General features: G+C 41.5%; 1 protein-coding gene and 1 non-coding gene across 3 annotated transcripts in view; both read right to left on the reverse strand.

Moving 5' to 3' along the window:
* Positions 1–377: 377 nt before the first annotated feature.
* The window catches only part of lost (methenyltetrahydrofolate synthase domain-containing protein lost), a 328112-nt gene continuing 301935 nt past the window's right edge, over positions 378–26554 (reverse strand). For both annotated transcript variants that reach the window (XM_080274442.1, XM_080274441.1), the window contains exon 12: positions 378–1810. In XM_080274442.1, the coding sequence (XP_080130568.1) occupies positions 1573–1810 (238 nt within the window). In that variant the 3' untranslated portion in view covers positions 378–1572. The remainder of the gene's footprint in view (positions 1811–26554) is intronic.
* On the reverse strand, positions 2544–2662 carry LOC145402500 (5S ribosomal RNA). Its single transcript, XR_013897795.1, has one exon. It is a non-coding gene; the product is annotated as a 5S ribosomal RNA (ribosomal RNA).

Below are 26554 nucleotides of genomic sequence, written 5' to 3' on the forward strand. Positions count from 1 at the left end.
GCCTCACTCATCATTCATCCCTGAGTGGCATTACGTGAGCAATAAACCCCAACCACCTTTTGGACGTAAACCTACACAGGCTCAATCTGATTGGAGAGTCTTAATTACCCACTAAACCACCAGACGCCAAAATTTGGGTATATGGTTACCACTCAGCAGAGTAAATGGTTTCCTGGAGTACAGGAAACCATTTGGCTTGTCATTCAGTGTAGAGTCACCCATAGACAGAAGGAAGGGGAAAGAATGAAGGAAAGAAAGACAGACGGGGAAGGATGAGTAGAAGGAAGAGAGGAAAGGGCAGGCACCCGAGAGCAGCACTACATTGAGTATATATATATATAAAGCCAATTTTCTCCATAACTTGCACCATAGATGTTTTGTCTGACAGGCATGCTGCAGCACTGTAGTTCAGCTGAATTAAAATATCTGGTAGCAGCAACAATAAAAGTGATGTTCTCTGACCAATGGGGTTAATGTAAATTACTGTAATAGGCCACTAGACTGAATATCTAATTACTCAAAAGTACCAGCACATGGGAGAAAAGAAAGAAAAAAATTGCCCCAAACCACTGAACCCAAGGGTATCGATACCTCTTTTGTTGACTGTACAATTATTAAAATGTGAGTTTATTTATCTACACATATATACACTAATGTGGTCAATGCATAGGTATTGCGTGAAGTGAACTGACTGTTATGCAAAGAGTTCAAGTTAAGTCTTATTCTAAATCCCCTTGAAATTCTTCATGTTGTTACCCCTTCATTTTAACATGTTTTCATGTTCTTATTATATTCCTTTTCACCAGACCTTTCTTCCACCATTCTTGCCATTTTTATCATTATTTCTTCCCATATAACTTTTTTCTCTTATTAATTCCCTGCAACCTTTTTCACTGTCTCATATTTACTTTCAATTCTAATATTTGTTGCATGTGATTCTTTAAACTTCCCTCTAAAGATCCCAATCTTCTTTCTCAGCTTCTCATCCAAGCCTGGCTTTTAACCTTTTATTTTATTTTTATTTATTTATTTTTTTTTACAGTTCTCTTCACATTCATCCATTTAATCTTACTCTTTGTCTGCTCATATTATCCAGGTCTCCCATTTCATGGCTTTAACAAATTCGTCAACACTACCAACCTACACTTCTACCTCTCATTTTTGCACTTTCTTTCTTACTCACTCTTCCAATTTTGCATTTACCTCCTTAGATCTCCCTATCAACATTATATGTAACTTTTGTATTTCCTGTATTTTGAATTCCACCCTATTCTACTATTCAGTTTTTCACAGAAATTTCCTACATTGTTATTCTTACCCTTTTTCCTCTTAATTCTTTTAAAATCATCAGATTAATCTTAAAACCATGTTTTTACTCCAGGTCTCTAAATATATTTCTCTTTCCACTAATCTACACAATTAGCTCATATTTAGAGTTGAAATCCTTTTCCGGGTGCACATAGCTCCATTCTTTTCTTTTAGCACATAGTCTTCCCTATTTTGTGTTTCCATATATTCAATTTGTTGTAATCCTTCACACTTTATTCCTCTTTACCATCCTCTACTCTTTCCTCACCCCATTTCCCCATCCACCACATCCTCTTCAGCCCCTTCTTCCACCTTATCCTTGGCCCTTTCTACCACTACTGCTTGATCCTGTAGCGTCAATCCCTCAAGTTTTGTCAACACCTCGTCACACTCTTCCACAGGTCCAGTGAAGCGTAAGAAGGCAAAACTACTGTGTCCACGCCAGGTTATGTCCACAGGCTGCACCTTACGGGACTGCAGCGCATCCTTCAACTCACGTACTCTGGAAAGGATTGAATAAGCCATGAAAAATTAACATCATTCAAAAGTTACTTCAATTAAAAGTTGTTTCTTTAATAGCCCCTACGTGCCGGGAAGCAGAATATGACACGACAAAATGGGTGAACGCGGACTGCCGGGTGACGGAAGGAGCCACTATGTATTCCCACCATCGTTTGAACTGGCTGCCATTTGATCTTGGTGCTAAAGGGTTGGGAGAGACCCCTGCCACCTCAAGCAAGCATACCTCACTCTTCTCTGTGACTTTGCAAGGTAAGAATGATAATTTCTGAAACTTCTCATCCGATTCCATTCCTGCTTTATGCAGACCCCTTGCCTCATCCACCCTGCCAACCCTCTTTCCAAGGATACTAGGAAAGGGCTCAATGGTAATGCCATAGGGTGTGCCTTGGACTCCACTGTATCTAGCTTATCTAGCAGTGGAGAATTTATCACACCGAGAGCAAAGCCAAAGTTGGGGCCACGCACAGATGCACAGATACATCCTGCTTTGAGCACTTAGTTATTCATCTTCTTCACGCCCTTACTCATCGACGCAACCACCTGCAGACTTGGGAATGCTTTTACTCGCAACAAGAAGGGTTGGTGAGTAATTTTCATTCATTCATTCATTGCCAGACGCCATGTATCCCAAACAGGGTGGACAACGGCTTAGAGTTAATTGTTTTACAGGGAGGGGCACTAATCCTCCACCAACCCCACTTGACACGTAGGGATGCCAACAGCATCTGGTGTTCCCAGGCGGTCACCCATCCAAGTACTAACCAGACCCAACGTTGCTTAACTTTGCTGATCGGACGGGAAGTGGTGTACTCAACGTGGTATGGCCGTTGGCTTGGTGAGTAATGTGGTCTTTAATTTATTTCCCTAACTGCTATGCTTTCCCAGACATGAAGGTTTGAAAACAGGCTATTTTGGGAGGTACGCCCAGAGTGGGAGAAACGCTATGCCAAAATAATGCTGGTGCACAGGGGTTAAGCTGCTGATGAATCCTTTTTCATGAACTGATGAAAGTAGCTTGAAATTTTTTTTTAAAGCTGCTTTAAGTACAAAATTTGTGTCAGCTTGTTCTTTCATCCTTCAATCATGCACCAGAAGCATGTTTCATTCAAAGATGAAGTTTGTCCATGACAACCTACTGTAGACTGTAGTAAGAGCTGACAATTTTTCACACTGTCCACAAAGGAGAAAATGTTTGATAACTGTGTAAGGAGTGTTACTGTATGACAATGGAACATGGGGGCCAATGCGAAGGATAGAATGAAACTGGAACAAAACAATACGAGAAAGATCAGGTGGATATGTAACGTGAAACCAGATGACACAAAGTTCTCAGAAGAGCTGAAAAGATGGCTGGGAGAAGAAAACATCAAAAAGAGAGAAGAAAGAAGGACACTGAGATGGTATCTACATGTCAAGAGAATAGACCTGAGCAGTTGAGTGAAGAAATGTACAAGTAATGAGGTATGCAGCTGTCCCACAAGGGGGTAGACCAAGTACTACATAGGAAAGGTGGTGAATGCTGCTTTTAGCTCTAAAGGTATTACTACAACACAGGCACAGAAAAGAACTAGGTGGAGGAGTGCTATCAATGACAATGTCTGACCCATACTATATGGAAAACAGATGTAAAACAAAATATGATGCTGATGATGATAGAGACTTCACACAAGTCCATTTAAAGCTTTTTTTTATAACCAAACCATACGTGCTCCCTATGTGTCAAGTGGGTTGGTGGAGGGTTAGTGCCCCTCCCTGTAAAACAAATAACTCAGAGTCAAATGGCCACCCCATACGGGATTATGGTGTCTGGCAATAGATAGACAGAAAATGAGTATTCTGTACCAGTATTAATGTTGTGGCCCTTTCTTCATGCAGACAAATATCTAACAGACTAAAGATAAAAACCTTACCTTTGGTTCCTTCTTCCTTGCATTAAAAAAAAAAAAAAAAAAAAAAAAAATCATACCGGCCACGTTGAAAGACTGTCTAGAATGCATGATTAACTCATCAAATTCAATGACATATACAGGGTATTTTTAATCACCCTACGATATGCTTCTCAAACAAGAAAGGTTAGAAACACCTTTCATTTTGCCCCACACTATCTGGTTGCTCTGCCTCGAAATACAGCAGCCAGGAGTGACCTGTTTCACATGCACTGCATGCCATAATATCAGCTTGATTTGTCTGGTGACATCTGGCATTCCTCTATGCTTGCTTCAAGCATACGCTGTGTTTAATCCTAACTTGATCATCCACTACCAGAGATATGGGATAGTACTGCAAATTTCACTCCCTACCCAGAACCCTTGGATATTGCTTGCTGATGTATTTGGTGTTATTGTGTGCACTCTAGTGATTAGATATGGGTGCTACTGATCTAACTTATGAGGAAAACACTCGTACTCTCACCTGGAATCGGGAGACCATCCTTACCAAACGAAGAGCACAACAAACCAGACAGTCAGAACAGTCCATGAGGACAGTGACAGCCAGTGCCTAAGGCCTCCTACCAAATGTTGTCCTGCCAAGAAAACCTCATCCAGGATGACAATGCTTGACAAGGAAGGCTACACACAATTTCCTAAGACGTGAGGTACTTATAACTCCTGATATTACAGTTGCACAACTCAAAGTTGATTATCCCAAGTCCCTACAAGGTGTCTTTATCCACACCATCCAATGCTGGCTGCAGAAGAACCTGAACTTGCCATCATGCTTGCCAGCCAAGAAACCACTTCTGACCAAACAAATGCACCAGAAACAGTTTGCCTTTGGAAGAAAATACAAAGATTGGACTTAAGATGACTGGAGAAAGATGACAGTCTTTCATGAAGGCACCTTAATGATTGTTCATTTTCATACTGGGCAGGTAAGGAGGCCTTGCAATGTCAATCGCTACAACCCCAACTACACTCAGAAGATTGTCAAACACAGTGTGAGCATAACAGTGTGGGGTTGTTTTAGTCAAGGAAGTGGGCAAGGGAAGCCTCTGCTTCCTACCTTAAAGCACGATGATGAATGCTAAACAGTATTTTCTGCTATTTTATGACATTCATGGTTGCACACACTTTATGCAGGACTCTGCCCCATGTCACAAGGCAAAATGGGTTATAAAGTTCCTCTCAGATCATGATGCTGAAGTACTGGATTGGCCAGATAACTCTCTGGATTTGCATCCAACAGAAAATGCATAGCATTATATAAAGGAAAGGCTTACAACATGCAAGACCTTTCAGTGCCTCACCTTATGGACGAAATTTGCAACAGGCAGGTCAAGAAGATGAATTCAGAAAACTTCCAAAATGTAGCAGACAGGCCCAACTGCCTCCTGTTTGTAACTGAAGCCAAGCCATGGCCAACATGACCAAGTACTAGGATGCAGTTGTCCTGCCTAGTATTGTCTGTATCATCAATATACTATAGGCTATCCAACCTGGATATTTCAGTAAGCCATGCCCCCATCCCCAGCTCCTGACAGTTATCATACAGCTGGCTGGGCTGTGGGCTATCACTTACCATCTGACCATGGAGCTGCCAAGATCTCATAGCAATATTCATTGTGTGATATAACAACATTTTAATACCTTTAGATCTGCAATTATTTGTGCTATATAACCTTCCCTTACACCACTATACTCGTGAATGTTTCGTCTATGGAAACTGATATCCAAAAGGTAAAGAGAGGCTACAGTAATAAAATTAGACCAAGAATAAGTAGAAGAATGGCTGAAAAATGTTTATATCACTTTTCACTTATCACTGACTTTTACAGCAACTATCAAATCAATTCAAGAATAAAGCAAGAATTCTCAGAGAGAAAATTATCTTGATTACCATGGTCACTTCAGATTTTATGGGAAAAGTATGGCAGAGCTGAGATAGAGAGTTTTTTAAGCACAGTGACATGCATGTTTGGGTGGTGTGCTGTACCACCTCTCCCTCCCTTGTCTCTGCGTGACGCAGTCCTCCTCCACCCCCCTTCTCTCTCTCATAATGTACAGTGGTGTCCAAACGGCTGAGGCTGAGTTGCGCTGAGTGACAACTGGCTACCCAAAATGGCACCAAAATCTAAATGGATCACAAAATTACTGACCGCAGCAAACTGACTAACCTTACAAACACTGTAACCATTGTACATTACGAGAGAGAGAGAGAGAGAGAGAGATATGGGGGGGGGGGGACTGTGGTACAGAGACAAGGGACGAAGACGTGGTACAGCACACCACCCAAACATACAAGTCGCTGCACTGGCAAATCTTTACATAAAAAACTCTCTACCTCAGCTCTGCCCTACTTTTCCTAAAATTTGAAGTGACCATGGTAATCAAGATAATTTTTACTCTGAGAACTCTTACTTTATTCTTGAACTGATTCAACAGTTTCTGTTGATGAGTAAAAAATGGTATAAACACTGTTCAACCATTCTTCTACTTATTCTTGCTCTACTTTTATTACTGTAGCCTCTTTACCTATTGGAAATCAGTTTCCATAGGCAAACAATTCATGAGTACAGTGGTGTATGGGAAAGTTATGTAGCACAAATAACTGCAGATCTACAGGTTTTAAAACATTCTATGAATGTTACTATGAGATCTTGGCAGCTCCGTGGTCAGACGGGAAGTGACAGCCTACAGCACAGCCGGACGTACAATAACTGTTAGGCTCTGGGGAAAGGGGTAGTGGCTTCCTGATACCCATATTGGATAGCTTATATCTTCCCTGTAGTGTGCTTTTAGTTTATATTAAACCCTGTGCAGTCAGTTTCTTTTGTGAAGTCTACATTTAAAGCAGAGTGTGTATATATATATATATATATATATATATATATATATATATATATATATACATATATATATACACATCTATCTATCTATAGCCCGACGGCCAAATCCCGCAAAGGGTGGCTGCAGACAAAACGCCTCCAAGTCGCTCTGTCACCCACCCTTAGGCTACCCTCCCCCCTCCCTCATATACCCCTCAACTCCATCCCTTCACCTCATCCTCGTTCTACCCCTCCCTCTCCCTCCCTCCACCTCACCTACATACACCCTTTTAGTCAGTCTTTCATTCTCCATTCTCTCACATGTCCAAACCACATCAGTGTATTTCTCCAAATCTTCTCAACCACATCACATCCACCCCTCAACGTTCCTTCACTTCTTCATTCGTCAACCTGTCCCTCCATGTCACTCCACATGCTCCTCTCAAGTAACTCATTTCTATTGCTCTCACTCTTGACTTGTTCCCCTCTTGCAAGGTCCACGCCTCGCTTCCATACGTCAGGGTAGGGATCACAATACTATCATGCAGTGACTTCTTAACTTCCATACTCACCTCCCTATTTCTCATCACTGCTTTCAGAACTAACAACCTTCCTTCCCTGCTGTACCCTTTCACGCACTTCATCCCCCAAAGTTCCATCCTTACTCATCACACTACCCAAGTACTTGAATGCACTCACATTCTCCATATCCTCACTATCCAACCTCACTGCACACTCTGTGACTTCATTCCTCTCAAACACCAAAACTTAACTCTTGTTTACATCAACTTTCAGATTCCTCTTCCTACACACTGTCCCAAACTCATTCACCAAACCTTGCAACTCCCATTCATCTTCACTCAACAACACTGTATCATCAGCAAACAGCAACTCCGGAATCTTTCAAATCTCACTCTCATTCATCAGAGCCACCCCCATATATTACAGTCACACATATATATATATATATATATATATATATATATATATACAGTATACAGTTAAGTTGCCTAAAATGTGGCAAATTGGTTTTGGACCAAGCCCGCGCCATAGAAAACCATGCCATACAAATAACTAAACCCATGGGAAGAATGGAATTTGGTTCTGGATGTTCGTCCAAAGTCCCCCTTTTCACCCCACTTTTCCCCATTTTTCCCCACTTTACACACACACACAATCAAGCAATCAGTCAATGCACGTATTACATGTAACAAGAAGCATAAAAAACGGGAGGGTGATCACCCTAGCATCTACTTGGGCAATACCACATGCTGCAGATCGAGCGAAAAAAAGCTCGGCCAAGTACACACACATCAGATGACCGACCAAAACATTAAAGATGGTGGAGGCTGCCTGGTCAAGCACTGACTGAAGATGTTTATTTGATAAAATTTGTATGTTCAAGTGCCAACAAAACTCACATTTAACACATCAGTAATCATTCTTATGTACGTGATGATGATGCTGGGAGGCATTATACTTCGTCTTAGCTCAGAGATAGATGCTTCGTCACTAACCTGTTTATAGCGGTTTTACAAACAAACCTATAAACTAGTCACAATACCCAAAGAATCTTTAATGTTTCATTACTTAATACAATGAATGTGATGAAGTTTAACCTCCTCATAGGAGAGAAAAAAGTCAACAGCTGAAGCACTTGCAGTACGGAGCTGAAGTGGTCGCAATCTTCTTTGTGTACAAACAGGGAAACGCGCTGCCAGGGGAATTTGCTCACGCGTTTCAAACCTTGGCGCACCCGTGCCATAGGTAGTTTATGCGCATGGTTATTTTTTTTGGGGGGTTTGGCACCTTGCCGTGTCACAGAAAACAGTGCCACAGAAGTCTGCGCCATAGGCAACTTGACTGTATCTCTCTCTCTCTCTCTCTCTCTATCAATATATATATATATATACTGTATATATATATATATATATATATATATATATATATATATATATATATATATATATATAATGTAATGGATGCAAGAGCTTATAGAGGTTGGGGGAGTTGACTTTCTGACCACTACTTGGGGGTGGCCAGAATCAAGATCCAAGTAAGATGGAGAAATAGAAGAAGGGGAGGACAGGAGGAAGGAGTAGTTGCAAAGAGAGTGGAAGGGTTACAAGAGGATGAGAAAAAGGCAGAAGATAAGAGAGAAGTGGAGGAACGATTGGGCAAATATGAATTGGAGCAGATGGGGGACGTGGAAGGTGTGTGCAAGATATTCACAGAAGAAACATGTGCAGCATGTGATGTGGCGTGTGGACAGAAGGGGGTGCAAGGAACAGCATGGTGGAATGAAGAGGTGAGACAGGCTGTGACACAAAAGAAGAAAGCATACAACGAATGGATAAGAAACAGGGGCGTGGAAGAAGTTGAGAGGCGGAAGAAAGTTATATGTAGAAAGGAAGAGAGAGATGAAAAGATTAGTAAGAGAGAGCAAGAAGAGAGTGGATGAGGAATTAGGAAGGAATCTGAGTGTAAAGTGGAGGGACTGTAAGAAAATGTTCTGGAAAGAGGTGAAAAGAGTAAGACAGGGTGGCAGTGAAGTTAGTAGGAGAGTGAAAGATAAAAATGGTAGATTAGTAGTGGGGAGGAGAGAAAAAGATAAATGGAGAGAACACTTCAAGGAATTGTTGAACATAGAGAATGGAACTAATGCGAGTATAAGTTGCTGGGGAATGGCTGGGAGAAGGAGGGAGGTGAGAAGACAGGAAGAAATCAGTAGGACAGAAGTTGTGGAAGCAATGAAGAAAGTCAAACTGGGGAAGCCCCAGGAATTGATGGAGTGTGTGGTGAAATGCTGAAGCATGGGGGAGAGATAGTTGTAGAATGGATGTGGAAGATGTGCAGATTGGCCTGGGAGGAAGGTAGAATCCCAGAAGATTGGAAGTTAGGTATAATTATTCCCTTGCACAAAGGAAAAGGGGAAAAAGAAGTGTGTGGTAATCATAGGGGCATTTGTCTTCTTAGTGTAATAGGAAAAGTGTATTGTAGGATACTTATTGACGGAGTTAGGGAAATAACAGAGGAATTAGTTGGAGAAGAACAGGGAGGCTTTAAGAAGGGAAGAGATTGTGTAGATCAGATATTCATTCTTGGATCTTTAGTGGAAAAGTTTCTAGAGAAGGGAAAGAAGTTGTATGCGGCCTTCATGGATTTGGAGAAAGCATATGACAGGGTGGATAGACAAGGATTGTGTAAAGTATTAAGAATACATGAGGCCCCTATTAACATAGTGTACCGAGCGCCACTGCAAGCAAAACCGAGTTAAGTATACCACTATGTAGCCCAAACCCTCTTTGATCTGGAAAGCAACCATAAGGTACAGAAAGCAACTGGCATTAGGGTCCAAATTCACCTTCTGTAACATGGTCTCACAGCCTGCTTCATCTCAGTGCGTCGACTAGCCTTCACGCTGGTCACAGCATGTACCGAGTGCCTCCCAGCAACGTGCTGTCTGGTGTTACCAGATATTAGCATTTCTTTATGCTCACAGCCATGCATTTTTATATACTGTAGCATTATTAATTATCGTACCATTATTCTAACATAATGGAATATTTTAGCATAAAATTGCATGATTTTAATGGTAAGTTAGCCATAATGTACAGAAAATGGGAAAGGCAGAGAGCTCAGGAAGACATTGGGGCAACTGTGATCTGGGAATCTGTCGTGACGTGACACAGTTTTTTGTTTACCAGCCAGCCTAGAACACTGCCTGGATTAACTGGCTATTTTCAGAGCTGTTTTAGTGTCTTTTCTCATTGTCTCGAGAACATGAGTGACTTTAGCAGTAAGCAAAAGCTGCTGGTCCTTCTCATAACAAAAAAAGAGCTTACCATTATTCCCAAATGGCTAAAATGAAAGATTTCCTTTTTTATAATGGTTTTTAATTTCTGAAAATAGTATTACATACATCTGTTTTGCTTTTGAAAACATTTCCCATTGATATCTTCGGTTGGTTTGATTGTTAAAAATGCCTACTGAGAGTACGTTTTGTCCCAATAAACACACTGAAGAAAAATGCAGATATTGCTGTACATTTCAGAATGCTACTAACTTCTCTTCTACCAAGATTACCATGACATGAAAGTATGAACTTCAAGCTAAAATATAAAAAAAAGCACTAAAAAATATTCACTAGTTCCAAAGTTATGGCATTTTGAAAGGTACGCAACTTTAACTGCATTTTTCTCCGTTTTCAATATGTGGCGTTCAGTACACTATGTTATTAGGGCCCTCATATGGAGTAGATGGGAAGTTGTTGAATGCTGTGAAGAGTATGTATGAGGGTGCTAAGGCTGCAGTGCATGTGGATGGTGAACTGAGTGAATTTTTCTATTTGAAGGTTGAGTTGAAACAGGGATATGTCATGTCTCCATGGTTGTTCAATCTGTACATGGATGGGGTAATAAAAGAGATACAAGGTAGGGCAGTGGATGTTGGAGTGGCCCTAATGAGAGAGGGTAGTGTTTGGAAACTCCCTGTATTGTTGTTTGCAGATGATACTGTGTTGTTAAGTGGAGACGAAAGGGAGCTGCAAGGCTTGGTCGATGAGTTTGGGAGAGTGTGTATGAAATGGAATCTAAAGGTGAATGTAGGGAAGAGTAAAGTGATGGTCTTTGAGAGAGGTGAAGTCAGTGAATGTACAGTGAAGTTGGATGATGCGGAAATGGAAAATGTGAGTATGTTTAAGTACTTGGGTAGTGTGATGAGTATGGATGGAAGTTTGGAGGGAGAAGTGCTTCACAGGGTACAACAAGGAAGAAAGGTTGCTGGTTCCCTGAAAGCAGTGAAAAGAAACAGGGAAGTGAGCATGGAAGTGAAAAAGTTACTACATGACAGTATTGTGATACCAACTCTAACGTATGGAAGTGAAGCTTGGACGTTGTTGGAGGGACATAAGTCAAGAGTGAGAGCAGTGGAAATTAGTTATTTAAGAGGAGCCTGTGGAATCACATGGAGAAACAGGCTGACAAATGAGGATATAAAGGAGCGTTGTGGTGTGGATGTGGATGTGATAGGAAGCGTTAGGAGGAACACACTGAGGTGGTTTGGTCATGTGGTGAGGATGGAGGGTGAAAGACTGACGAGGAGAGTGTATGCGAGTGAGGTGGAGGGGGGGAGAGGGAGGGGGAGGCCGAGGATGAGATGGAGGGATGGAGTGGAGAGGTATATGAGAGAGGGGGGTGTGAGTTGGGAGCAGGGCAGTGAAATGGTGAGGGCCATGGTGACATGGAGGCGATTTGTTTGTGGTCACCCCATACTGGCTTAACCCGTAATCACCCGACTTGTCCAAGATGCCGACAAGAGGCCTATTTTGCCTCATGGACAAGATAGTGTTAGGCCTATGAGGCTGGCTGCCCATGACATCTCAGTTTGAGATGTGCTCTTGCTGTGTGAGGTGCAATCGTCTGGTTCCTGTCTCTATCATAGAGGTAGTGCCCCATTGTCCGGAATCCCGGACATGCCTGGCGCATAGAAACATACCCTTCATTTTGCAACATTGCAAACAGCAACCCATGCGGGGAACTGGAGCATTACATGGGACGTATGGACTCCACATGTGCCAAGTTTCAGCGGCATACCTCAAGACTGAGGCTGGCTGTGATCCTTAGAAGATAAGTCATTTTTTTTTTCCCATTTTTGACAACTTTTTTCATTTTTTTCCTCTTCTATGCTAGTGTCATTTTGAAATGTAAGTAACATAATTTACTTTCGAAATGTATGTATTTCATGTAAGAAATATAGGAATAAAATCTGTGCCATTTCTATATATATCTTTTTACCCACAAAGTTTGTCTGGAATCCCGTACATGCCTGGTATCAACTTCAGATTCGTAGGTCTGGTGATTCAGGTTTAAGGCGTCTGGCAATAGATAGATAAGATATATATATACATACAGGGTATATATTTATATATACATCTATATATATATATATATATATATATATATATATATATATATATATATATATACAGTAAAAGTCCTCTAATCTGGCCACCAATAATCTGAAAATCAAAATATTCAGATATCATCAAGGCAAATTTTTTTTTTTTTCCCCAAATTTCTCTGGGATTTTTCTAATTTTTCTGGGCTTTATCTAAGGCTTTATCTGGCTTGGACTTGGATGAACCAGCCTGCAACTATTCATCTTCACTTCTATGCAATTCTGGTGATGAAAACAGTAACCTATATCATTTTAAATGTTTCTTTAATGATCATGTACATACTTCTGGTGTTTTCAGAGGTCCCTCCCAATATTCCGAAAAATCCAATAGTCCGAAAGACCCTCGGTCCCCTGTGATTCGGATTACAGGACTTTAATTTGTCATGCTCTCGACATCAAGGCCAGGTTTCTTAATTAGGGGCCTAAGCAAAGCAAGTTTCTCAGACTGCACAACATTACTTTCTAAGATGCATCTATTTATTATGTTGCAGATAAAGTCTGCAGCATGCTCATACACATCAGGCAGTTGTGACATGTTACATGGATCGAGTGAGCAAAATGTTTTATTAAGTTCTCGGATGTAACATCTGACTTTGTTTACATCCAGTGGATGAAATGTTGAAAGCAAATGATCCCCGGTGCACTGTGGCTGGAAGTCAACTGAGTACACTTCACTAGGAGAACTGCTGTCTAAATCACTTCTTATGCGAGATATCTTACTTGTAAAAAATGAAGCAAAATCAGAAGCCAATTGGGCATCAGATAAAGAAGTTGGCTTAACAATTACATTCCTCCGACCAACCAAATTGTTCACAACTGCAGACAGTTTTTTTTTATCACCACCACATGAATCAACTTTATTTTGATAATACCTTGCCTTTTGGGCTTTTACAGTGTGAACGACTGCTCTTCTTGCAAAAACAGAACGCAAACGAGTTACTTCGGTCCGCTGCAAGCGCCACTCACGTTCTGCCCTTCTACGTTGTCTACGCAAAGAATTAATGGATGGACCATACCACGGAGAATTATCACGAACAGTGATTGTTTTTACTACCTCAGGACAATAATGGTCAAAAATTGACCTGAGCTCGTTGTTGTAAATATCAACCAATTCACCAGAAGAAAGACTTGAAGAATCAATGGAGTTTAAACGTTGATCAATTTCAAAACACATCAACTGGCAGTCAACATTGTTGTAATTTCTGAACCTGATGACCTTTTTATATGAAAAGGATTTTGGGACATCAAAACTAAGAGTGATCAGAGCATGATCAGAGATGAGGGGGTCAAATGAGTCAACCTCCACATCTGATACGCGCCTGCAACCAACAGGCGACAAGATCAAGTCAAGGACATGTCCTGAGACATGAGTTGGATTACTCACATGATTGAAAAAATTGTTCTGGGTGATCAACTCAAGGAATTCTGAAGAAAATGGTTTTGACTCTGGACTGTCAACCCAATAATTGAAATCACCACAAACAAGAAGTCCTCCAGGTTTAAGAGAAAACCCTTCAAGAAACTGCCCAAACTCCTCCATAAAACCTCGATCTCTGCCCGGATGACCTGGTCGATAGACAATTGCAATTCTAATGGTATTCTGATGGAAATTTATTAATACTTCCATAAATTCAAATGATGATGGGGTCAGGTCTGAGTCAATGAGAGAAACGTTTGCAAGTGCTGCCTACTGGATGAGTGCTACGCCTCCTCCTGGATAGTCAGCAGCAGGGCTGGGAATACTAATAATAGAATGTGTCTTAGGTAAAGCATTACGAATAATATCGATATCAGACTCATACAACCAGGTTTCAGTCAAACACAATATGTCAAGCTTGTGCTGATTTAGGGTTTCATTAATATAGTCTATCTTATTACGGATGGAACGAATATTTAAAAGACCCATCCTTAACTGGTTCAAGAGGGACGTAGTCAGTTTTTTGAATGGTCAAAATTGGTGTTTTCAATCAATCTATTCCTATGAGAAATCATAATTGGACATTCTCTACTTGAAGCAAAATGGGCAACCACCTGCGACTTTGAATTAGCATCTTGATGTCTTAAAGAGGAGCAGTTGATGCATTTGGGAGAATTTCTGTTACTACAGTCCTTAGATTTATGGGCTCCAGCACAAAAGACACATTTAGGTTCATCACTTTTCCTAGAACATCTCTCAAATGTATGACCAAAGCCTTGACAATGATGACACTGTGTAACCCAGAATCTATCAAAAGCACGGCATCTTGTAAGATCCACATAGATGTAATTGCCCTGTTCTACAATGGAGGATCTCACCTCTGGCGACATCTTCAAGACAGCAGTTTTGGTGACATTCCTTGTCCTTGTGAAGAGAAGGTTGAGGGTACAACCTCGATCAACGGGCATCTTACTTAATTTTATTGTTTTTTCTCAGAATATTTGGGATGATGTCAGAGTCATCCAAGGAAGAGGAAAGGCCTGTCACGGTCATTTTAGGCAACATTTTCTTTGGCTCTGATATGCAAAAAGTGCCCTCAGGGCCAAAATGATCAGTCAGCACCCCAGTTGCTTCACCCTTGGCCTAAGCTGATGGAAACTTCATTACCAGCCCACCAGCCTTGGTCTTAAGGAAGCTGTCAACCGGTACCGAGTTAAGTACGCCTCTGATGTCTTCTGGTCCCATCTGATTTGTCAGGGCACTAGCGCCACTCTCTGGTTTCACAATCAGTACATGCTGACTATGAATGGCTTTTTTCTGACCATGAGCACTGATCTCAATCACGCCCCCGGGCAGATCCTTCCCTCCCCCCACGAGAGACCCGCGAACAGTATCCGCAAATGACTTGGCCTGATCTTGTGTGACCACCATGGGTGATGAGACCTTGGTCTCTAATGCCTCCAGTCTATTTGATACGTCTCTGATTGCTTGAAAGATTGGCCCAATAACTTTATCTTCATACTCCTTCTTGGTAATACTTCCTCCACCAGCCAAGACCTCGTCTGCTGGTGCAACACACTGGCTACACGGCCAGCGAAAGCCCAGCTGGTGGCTCCTCTTCATGAATGGATAGTCGCCTGCATCCAAATTTTCACAAGCTATATGAATCCACTCGCTGCAGTAGGCGCACTTCAGTGCTTGTGCACTTTTTGCTACAGACCTACTGCAGCGAGGGCACTGGTGTTGTTTACTCATGATAAGGGAGAAAAAACAAAAAAACAAAATGACAACAGCAAAACGTATATACAATACTACCCGGGAAAAACCCGGGTAGCACCGCCCCCGTTTGTGTCACCCTAATTTAGGAGAAAAAAAAGAAAACCGAAAGAAAAAAAGCACAAAAAACAAAAATGGAAAAAAAAAACACAAAAAACATGGTGTCTGCGAGGTCACCACAAGCAGGTGGGGTACGACTTGACTACCCTTCTAGGAAAGGTAACCCAAACCGAGGTGCCGCAAAAGTGCTGAGATGGTATTGAAACTTTTCCTAATTCGAGCTTTACAGCAGCAGCAAATACGTCACTTAGGCAAGACCTCATTGGTTACGATACTGCCACTGCGCATATATATACATACATACATATACATATATATATATATATATATATATATATTCACTGCTCATATAACACGTGAATATTGTTCCCGGCAGGTTCCGCTTTTTGAAAATTCCACATTATGCAGCCATATGTTTACATGTTAAAGGGTTTCATGGTACCCCAGCCAGCCCCAACTTCACCTTTTGGGGCAATTTTCCAGGATTTTTCCAAGGGCATTTACCTACCTAAAAATAACTTCAGTACACACAAACACTGCAGGATTCCTCACTTTGAACTGACGAGTTTGTGGACTTCCTGGAGGGAGGGGGAGTGGGGTTCCAAGGGAGGGCAGGATTCCTACTGGTCCCCAGCACAGTCTTCTGGCCGCGCTGGCTCTCCAGTCCTTCGTACTTTTATAGAGCTGATTGGAAGTCCTTCCCTCTCCCGTTGGTTGCAGTACATGGCCAGGTACCTAGCCACCATAACAAGCGCTGGGTCAAATGAATAGTTGACTTGTTGACTTGGTACTTTTTGGCAATGGCACAATTACGTTCTCTCTCCTTCCGCTTGATCACTTCAAGCTTCTGCTCCTGGGTCAAACTTTTCTACCATCTTGCTGAGTCACGGTAGTGCGACATGGTTAGGGAGGGTCAGGTGGGAGACCAAAAAAAAAAAAAAAAAAAAAAAAAAAAAAGTTAACACAGCACGTGTGGAGGCTGTGAGTGGGCAGAGGGTTGACTGGAGTGGCCCAGGAATCAGGGTTACCAACCCACATTTTCAGATGTCACTATGCTCATGCCTAAAAGTCACCAAAACGTCGCTAAGCATTCCATCAAAAGTCGCTAATATTACTCTCCCCCCCACATTTTTGTAATCAAGTTATAGCAGTTTTTTCCTACACAATATTGACAAAATAGGTCAATATTAATCAACAGGTCAAACATGGCCAGAGTTCCCTCCACTTTTTTTGCTTCACCAAGTTTCTTAAATAGAAGAAATGTGTGTTGTACTCTACTAAAAGGCTCTGCAGCTTTCTTATGTTTGTTTGTGTGTCTGTGTTTCTCAAGGTTGCACAATTTTGCAAAGTACATTTGCAAATTTTACAAAATCCATTTCTATCATCTCCAGGGACCTTGAGAAGCCAGTTTTTGTACTTTCTGTCTTTTAGCCATGCCTTTCTAAATTTCTGCAAATACTGTGGCTTGCCCATTTCTAAGTAAATCTAAGCACTTCCTTCTGGGCTCGTAGAAGACTCGTGACTGAGTGCGTCATGTGCACTGTGTAAGTCTAATACGCACTGAAGTTTCGTGAAGACATGTCATGTATGGACGCTGGTGCCACCCCTTAAAGTTAATCAGCTTATTTCTACTATATTATGCTCATCACAGATCAGTAACAGAAAATTGGTTGGTATATTTTTCTGTCATACCAGATGTACTTAACAGTACCATAAGTACCAAATCTCATACATGTATTTTAGTACCTAGCAAAACCGGCATAACCTGTGGTTTGGTCTGGACAAACCACCAAGAGGGAGGGAGGATCAAGGGATACGTCACGGGCAGATGCAATGCGTGCTATGACAAAATCTGCCAGCGTATTGTCTGATTTTTACCGTATTTTGTTCAGTTTTCTTGCGTAATGACTAAATATTCCATAATTTTTGGCCTCAGGTTTGGATGTGATTTTAATGTGGCTTGGGATAATGGTGGAATTCCAGAAGAGTGGAAAAATGGAGTGATTTTAAAAATACCAAAAAAGGGAGATTTAAGTGTCTGCAGCAATTGGAGGGGGGATAACTTTGACACCTGTAGTTGCAAAAGTCTTTTCCAAAATCTTGTTGAACAGAATAGAACCTGTAATTGATAAAATTTTAAGAGAAGAACAAGCGGGATTTAGAAAGGGTCGAGGTTGTAATGATCAGATTTTTATTGTACGGCATCTAATGCAACAAGCTAAGGAGATGAAAATGCCACTTAGTATGTGTTTTGTGGATTTTGAAAAGGCGTTTGATAGTGTTTCACATGGAGCTATGTTGAAAATTATGAGATTCTATGGTATACCAGAAAAGTTTGTAAATACTATTAGAAGCCTGCATGAAGGTACTTTTTGTAAGGTAATGGTGGGTGGTTCTTTGGGTGATCCATTTCAAGTTAGGTCAGGAGCGATTCAAGGAGGAGTTCTTTCGCCATTGTTGTTTGTTTTGGTTATGGATTATGTTATGAAAAAGGTTGTAAGGAGAACAGGTGCAGGAATTAACTGGAAAGAAAATAAGAAGCTGATGGATTTGGACTATGCTGATGATATTGTACTGATCTGCGGAAGTATTTACGAGATGCAGACGGTGCTTGATTGTCTGGTGGAGGAAGGAGGAAAAAGTGGGATTGGTAATAAATTGTGAAAAGACTGAAATTATTAATATGAACGTGGAGAACCAAATCGATTGTGTAATTGGGAATAATGTGGTGAAGAATGTAGAAAACTTTAAATATCTGGGAACGATTGTATCATCTAATGGATCATTAAACAATGAAATTCAGGAGAGGATTAGACAGGCTTAGCGAGCTGTTGGAATGTTGAAATCTGTTTGGAATAATAATATGCTTTCGGTACATACTAAAGTGAAAATTTACAAGTCCATGGTTAGACCAATTTCAATTTACAGGCATAAGTCATGGTACAGTACAATTGCAACAGATCAGAAAGTATTAGGATTTGAGAATAAAATACTGAGAAGGATTCTTGGGGTAAAGTGGCAAGACAGAGTTACAAATGCAAGAGTGAGGGATATTACGAGAGTGGAACCAGTTAATGAATATGTGAGACTGTCTCGCTGGAAGTGGCTGGGGCACATATACAGAAAAGAAGGTAGTTTAATACACGATGTGCCAGAGTGGACTGCTAGAGGAAGAAGAGGTAGAGGTAGGCTGAGGGAAACCTGGTTGAGGACAATGAAAAATGAAGCAAGAGAGGAGTGTTGGTGGGACCTGAAGGAGATGGCAAGAGACAAATATTGGTGGAGAGAGTTCATTGAGGCCCTATGCATCCCGTGGGGTGCCACAGGAAATGATTGATTGAGAAAGATATCCCACTTCTTCTGTATCTCTCTTGTTTCTCTGAATTTTCTCCAATCTGTATTTTCAAAAAAGTTTCTCAATCCTGTAAAATTTGCTTTCCCAAAGTTGTATCTTCCCTGTCTATGAAGCTCGTCTCTTGGCTCGACATCATCTGGAACTCAATGACCACATGATCGCTTTTTCCTAAAGGACAGAGATATTTCAATGATTCTATTACATTGGATTCTTTGGTAAACAGTAAATCTACCCTTGCTGATGTGTCCTCATCTCGAAACCGTGTCTCTTCTTTGACCCATTGCGTCATCACATTATTCATTATTATATTTAGTAACATAGTGCCCAATGAATCCTCGCCGCCTCCCGAGAACCATTCCTCCCAGTTCAACTCTTTACAGTTAAAGTCACCCACCAAAATTATATTATTACTTTTCTCAATTATTTTTTGTAAATAGCTAGCCATATCTGACAACATCTCCTGGTATTCGTCATCCTTCCATGCTCTCGTCTTAGGGGGAACATACACTACCACCATATCTCTCTTAACATTCTCTCCAGTTTCTAATTTCATATATATCACTTCAGTCCTGCCTTCTCCCATTTCCACGGTATCTACATTTATATTGTTCTTCACTGCTATCATCACTCCTCCTCCCATTTTTTCTTTCCTGTCTTTTCTCCACAGTTTGTATTTACCATCTCCCAAATGAACATCAATATCTTCTCTTAATTTGGTCTCTACAAAGCACATGACATCAGGTTCATGTTCTCTCAAGAAATCGTTAATTTCGAGCCTTGCCGATATGAAACCATCAACATTAGTATATATCACCTTCAAATTATTTTTGATGTTTTTTATACCCTCTTCTCTCCTACTCTCCATCAGTACCACTTCCTCAACTTCTGATCTTTCACAGCCATCCCCCTTAGTTAGTTAGTTAGTTAGTTAGTTAGTGTGTGTGTGTGTGTGTGTGTGTGTGTGTGTGTGTGTGTGTGTGTGTGTGTGTGTGTGTGTGTGTGTGTGTCTGGGTATTTACCTATTTTCAGTATACAGGAATTGAGCAATGCTCGTGTTGTTATGTCTCCATATCCACATTTATCTAGTCTATTTTTACAGACATGAATGTTTTTCTCCTGCACCACCTCTTCGTCTAAGTCGTTACAAATATCTTTGTATTTACCTAATATACCTAACTGTGATATACACGAAATGTGCTATGTTCATGGGTTTCCGTCGTTGTTTCTCAGTAAGTCAAATTTAGCTTTAAACTTGTTTAAGTTTTTAGACTGGACGATCTCTTTATCCAGGCTATTCCGTAAGTCTATACTTCCATAAGGAAAGCTATATTTCTTGATATCCTTCAAGCAGCTTGACTTCTTCAATTTCATTCCGTGTCCTCCTGTTGCTCTCGTATCCCATAAAAACAGATCTTCTCGGTCAATTTTATCTATTCCTATCATGGTCCTGAACACTGCAATCATGTCTCCCCACTTTCTCCTTTCCTCTAAGGAAGGCAAATCCAGCTTTTCCAGCCTCGCTCTGTATGACAGATCTGCCAGACTGGGGACCATCTTGGTTGCTGTTCTTTGTATTCTCTCAATCCTGTTAATATCTTTCTTTTTGTGTGAGGACTACACTACCGCTGCATATTCTAACCTGAGGCGAATCATGCCCACCATCAATTTTTTCATCATCTCCTCATCCATATAATGAAATGCTACTCTTAAGGGGGAGGCGGTGGCTCAATCGGTAGAGAGGTGGCCCGTAGTCCTAACGGACCCAGGTTCAAATCCCGTTGGGGCAGGGAACAGTTTAAGGATTTGAATTTCATAAAAATCAGACTTTACCGATCTACCAGAAGACCCACTGACATGTCGTAAAAATCTATCTATCTATCTATAGCCCAACGCCCTAATCCCGCAAAGGGTGGCCGCAGACAAAATGCCTCCAAGTCGCTCCGCCACCCACCATTTGACTACCCTCCCTCCAACTCACCCCCCCCTTCCCTCATATACCTCTCAACTCCATCCCTCCACCTCATCCTTGGTCTACCCCTCCCTCTCCCTCCCTCCACCTCGCCTACATACACCCTCTTAGTCAGTCTTTCATTCTCCATTCTCTTCACATGTCCAAACCACCTCAGTGTATTTCTCCTAATCTTCTCAACCACATCCACATCCACCCCACAACGTTCCTTCATTTCTTCATTCGTTAACCTGTCCCTCCATGTCACTCCACATGCTCCTCTCAAGTAACTCATTTCCACTGCTCTCACTCTTGACTTGTTCCCCTCTTGCAGGGTCCACGCCTCGCTTCCATACGTCAGGGTAGGGATCACAATACTATCATGCAGTGACTTCTTAACTTCCATACTCACCTCCCTATTTCTCATCACTGCTTTCAGTGTACCAACAACCATCCTTCCCTGCTGTACCCTTTCACACACTTCATCCCCCAAGGTTCCATCCTTACTCATCACACTACCCAAGTACTTGTATGCACTTACATTCTCCATATCCTCACCATCCAACCTCACTGCACACTCTGTGACTTCATTCCTCTCAAACACCATAACTTTACTTTTGTTTACATTAACTCTCAGATTCCTCCTCCTACACACTGTCCCAAATTCATTCACCGTACCTTGCAACTCCCATTCAACTTCACTCAACAATACTGTATCATCAGGAAACAGCAACACCAGAAGCTTCCAAATCTCACCCTCATTCATTAGAGCCACCCCCACATCCACTGCCCTACCTTGCACCTCCTTTACAACCCCATCCATGTATTAATAGCCATGGAGACATCACACAACCCTGTTTCAGTCCCACATTGAGATCAAAGAACTCACTCAGCTCACCATCCACTCGCACTGTAGCCCTAGCTCCCTCGTACATACTCTTCACAGCACTCAACAATGTCCCCTCCACTCCATACATTCTTAATACCTTCCACATTCCTTGCCTATCTATTCTGTCATAAGCTTTCTCCAAGTCCATGAAGGCGGCATACACTTTCCTTCCCTTCTCTAGATACTTCTCCACTAAACATCTTAGAACAAATATCTGATCTACACTCCCTTTTCCCTTCCTAAATCCCTCTTGTTCTTCTCCAACTAGCTCCTCTGTCATATGCCTAACCCTTTCAATGAGTATTCTACCATATATTTTACCAGTCACGCTAAGAAAGCAAATACCCCTATGGTTACCACATACTTCTCTCTCCCCTTTTCCTTTGTATAAAGGAACAATTATACCTGATTTCCAGTCCTCTGGAACCCTTCCCTCTTCCCAAGCCAATCTACACAACTTCCATATCCACTCCACAACAATCTCACCCCCATACCTCAGCATTTCCCCACACACTCCATCAATTCCTGGGGCCTTTCCCAATTTAATCTTCTTCATCGCATCCACTACTTCAGCCCTACTGATCTCTTCCTCCCTCCTCTCATCTCTTCTTCTCCCAGCCATTTCCCAACCACTTATACTCGCACTGCTCTCACTCTCTACATTCAACAAATCCTCAAAGTGCTCCTTCCATCTCCTCAATTTCTCTCTCTTCTCCACCAACAATCTATTATTCCTATCTTTCACTCCCCTACTATTTCCCCGTTCACACTGCCTTACTTTCTTTACCTCCTTCCAAAACAATTTCTTACTCTCCCTCCATTTCACACTCAGATTCCTCCCAAACTCTTCATCCACTTTCTTCTTACTCTCCTTCACCAGTCTCTTAACCTCCCTTCTCCTGCTCACATATACCTCTCTCTTCTCTCTCTCATTTTCTCCCCTACCTCTACTCACTAACCATTCACTATATGCCTTCTTCTTTTGTTCCACAGCTCATTTCACCTCATCATTCCACCATGGTGTCCCTTGCACACCCTTGCATCTCCTCCTCACTCCACAAACCGCCTCACATGCTGCGCCTATCTCTTCCGTGAATATCTTACATACGTCTTCCACCCATTCCATCTGCTCTAGCTCATACCTTCCCAATCTTTCTTCCACTATGCTCTTATACTCTGTCATTTTCTCACTATCTTGCAATTTCTCCACTCTTCTCACAGGAGCTGCTTCCTCCTGTCTTCCCCTTCGTCTCCTCAACCACATTCTTTGCAGCTCTACCTTGACCATCACTAAGTGATGGTCCGAGACTCCATTCCCCCACCCTCTCCACACTCTTGCATCCAACACTTGTCTTCTCATTCGTTCATCCACACACATGTAGTCTATCATTGCCTTTCATTAAACAAGTTCACCATCCATCTTCCTCATTACTCTCCATGTATATTGGTGGATCATCTTATGACGGAAGTAGGTGTTGGCTATTGCCAAACCCTTACAAGCACAGATGTCCACCAAAGCACTACCATTCCCATCTACTTCAGCTAGCACACCCCACTGACCAACCACTCCATCCACTCATAATTTCCCAACTTTGCCATTCATGTCTCAATTCAGCAGCACTCTCTCGCTCCTCTCAAACTTGTCCATACATGCTTCTACTCTCACCCAAAACTCATCTTTCACTCTTGCCACTCGATCCTGTTGGGGCATGCACACATAATCGCCCACGCTTGTACACCCACTTTCATCCTCACCCATACAATCCTTGCACCCACTGTTCCATATTCTCTTATATTCTTCTTCCACTTCTTGCTTTTCATCAGACATACTCCCTCTCTTGCCCTCTCATTCTCATTGACTCCCGCACATATACCTAAACCATATTCCCATTCTCTCATCCTTTCACCTACCCATTTAGTTTCAGTCAATCCACATATATCCACTTTTGCATCCTCAAGCACCTGAACAATCTCTCTCTCTTTCACTTCATCATTCACTCCTCTCACATTCTATGTTCCCACCCTAAGAATGTCTTTTGTCCGTTTCTTGGTCGTCAACGTATGGTCCGTCCGGGTCCAAGGCGCTTTATTCGCTTTTTTAGTTAGTTCTTTTTACGGAGTGGGGCACTAACCCACCACCAACCCTTTTAGTCGCCTCGTACGACAAGCAGGGATACTGGGGGAGAATTCTTGAAACCCCCCTACCCCCAGGGGATTCCTACCCCCGCTAATACCAATACACCAGTCCTGTATGAGACAGCCCTAGCATGTATTCAATATGGTCGGTGGGTGTTAGCGCCGAAGTGGTGACATGTAAAGATGTGCAGTACATAGGAGGACTACTGGGCCTTGAAAGCAGGCTGTGAAGCCTATGCCCTGAGTCGGACAGATAAAAAAAAAAAAAAAAAAAAAAGTTTATACGTCTCTCTAACTATCTTGTTAATGTGTTTTTCAGGTGATAAACTATCTTGGACCAGCACTCCCAAATCTTTCTCGTCTCTCACTTTTGTGATTAATTCATTACCCAACAAATAATTCAGTGATGGCCTCCCGGTACTCTTACCCATTTCCAATATTTTACATTTCTTTACATTAAATTTCATTTCCCACATCCGGCTCCAATCATATATCCTATCCAGATCCTCCTGCAACATTTTACAATCCTCCTCAACCTCTACCTCCCTCAAGATCTTTACATCATCAGGAAACACACTTGCATAACTGTTCACTCCATCTACCATATCATTTACGTAAATCAGGAACATTACTGGCGCCAACACCGAGTCTTGAGGGACTCCACTTGTTACTTCCCTCCATCTAGACATCCTGTCCTTTATTACTGTCCTCATTTGTCTGTCTCTCAAAAGTCACTCATCCATTCCAGGAGTTTCCCCTTTAGTCCTCCTATATATTCTAGTTTCCACATTGGTCTCTTATGAGGTACCTTGTCAAAGGCCTTCTCTAAATCTAAGTACACACAATCCACCCAACCATCTCTTTCCTGTACCAGGTCAATTGCTCGAGTAAAAGCTCAACAAGTTGGAAACACATGACCTTCCACTTCTAAATCCAAACCGACATTCAGCCAAAATATTCATTTCTTCTAGATATTTTATCCATCTGTCTATCAGGATTCTCTCACACAATTTTGCAACCATGCTGGTTAAAGACACTGGTCTATAATTGAGGGGTTCTTCGCTGTTTCCTCCCATATAAATTGGTACCACATTTGCTCTTTTCCATTCTTGTAGCACTTTCCCCTCTTCCAGAGAACACACGATTAGACTGTAAATTTTATCCGCCAGTTGTTCTCTGCATTCCTTCAGTACCCAATTAGAAATTCCATCAGGTCCAGGGGCTTTCCTTACATCTTGAGTTTCCAGTAATTTATACACTTCTTGTACCTCCATGTTTATATCTTCAATCACTGGTACGTTTCTAATCACTCCCTCCCCTTCCACAAACTCTTTTTCAATAGTGAAAACCGATTGGAAACATTTATTCATTATTTCAGCTTGCACTGCTGTGTCTTTATAGACCTCTCCTTTTACTTTTAGTTTGGTGATTCCTTCCTTTTGCTTCACTTTGCCATTAACAAATATATAAAACAGTTTGGGTTCATCCTTGCGTTTGTCTACTATACCTTTTTCAAAATTCCTTTCTTCTTCTCTACGTATTCTTGTGTATTCATTTCTAGTTCTGTATTCTTCCTTTGTTTTGTTGTTACCTCTCTTTCTCCAGTTGTTCCATGCCTTATCTCTCTTTTTTTGCTATCATACACCTTTGTTTGTGTGTGTGTGTGTGTGTGTGTGTGTGTGTGTGTGTGTGTGTGTGTGTGTGTGTGTGTGTGTGTGTGTGTGTATTTACCTATTTACCCATTTGTATTTACCTATTTGTAGTATACAGGAATTGAACAATGCTCGTGTTGTCCTGTCTCCATATCCACATTTATCAAGTCTACCTTTACACACATGAATGTTTTTCTCATGCACCACCTCTTTGTCTAAGTCGTTCCAAATATTTAAGTATTTACCTAATATACTTAATTATGATATATACGGAATGTACTATGCTCGTGGGTTTCCATCGCTGTTTCTCAGTAAGTCAAATTTGGCTTTAAACTCGTTTAAGTTTTTATACTGGACAATCTCTTTGTCCAGGCTATTCCATAAGTCTATACTTCTGTAAGGAAAGCTATATTTCTTGACATCCTTCAAGCAGCTTGACTTTTTCAATTTTATTCCATGTCCTCTTGTTGCTCTCTTATCCCATACAAACAGATCTTCTTTGTCAATTTTATCTACTCCCACCATGGTCCTGAACACTGCAATCATGTCTCCCCTCTTTCTCCTTTCCTCTAAGGAAGGCAAAATCCAGTTTTTCCAGCCTCTCTCTGTATGACAGGTCGGTCAGACTGGGGACCATCTTGGTTGCTGTTCTTTGTATTCTCTCAATCTTGTTTATATCTTTCTTTTTGTGTGGGGACCACACTACCGCTGCATATTCTAACCTGGGGCGGATCATGGCCACTATCAATTTTTTCATCATCTCCTCAT

This window comes from Coenobita brevimanus, chromosome 57 (genome assembly GCF_032717465.1).
Source record: "Coenobita brevimanus isolate Jiangsu-jjx chromosome 57, ASM3271746v2, whole genome shotgun sequence".
Classification (NCBI taxonomy): Eukaryota; Metazoa; Arthropoda; class Malacostraca; order Decapoda; family Coenobitidae; genus Coenobita; species Coenobita brevimanus.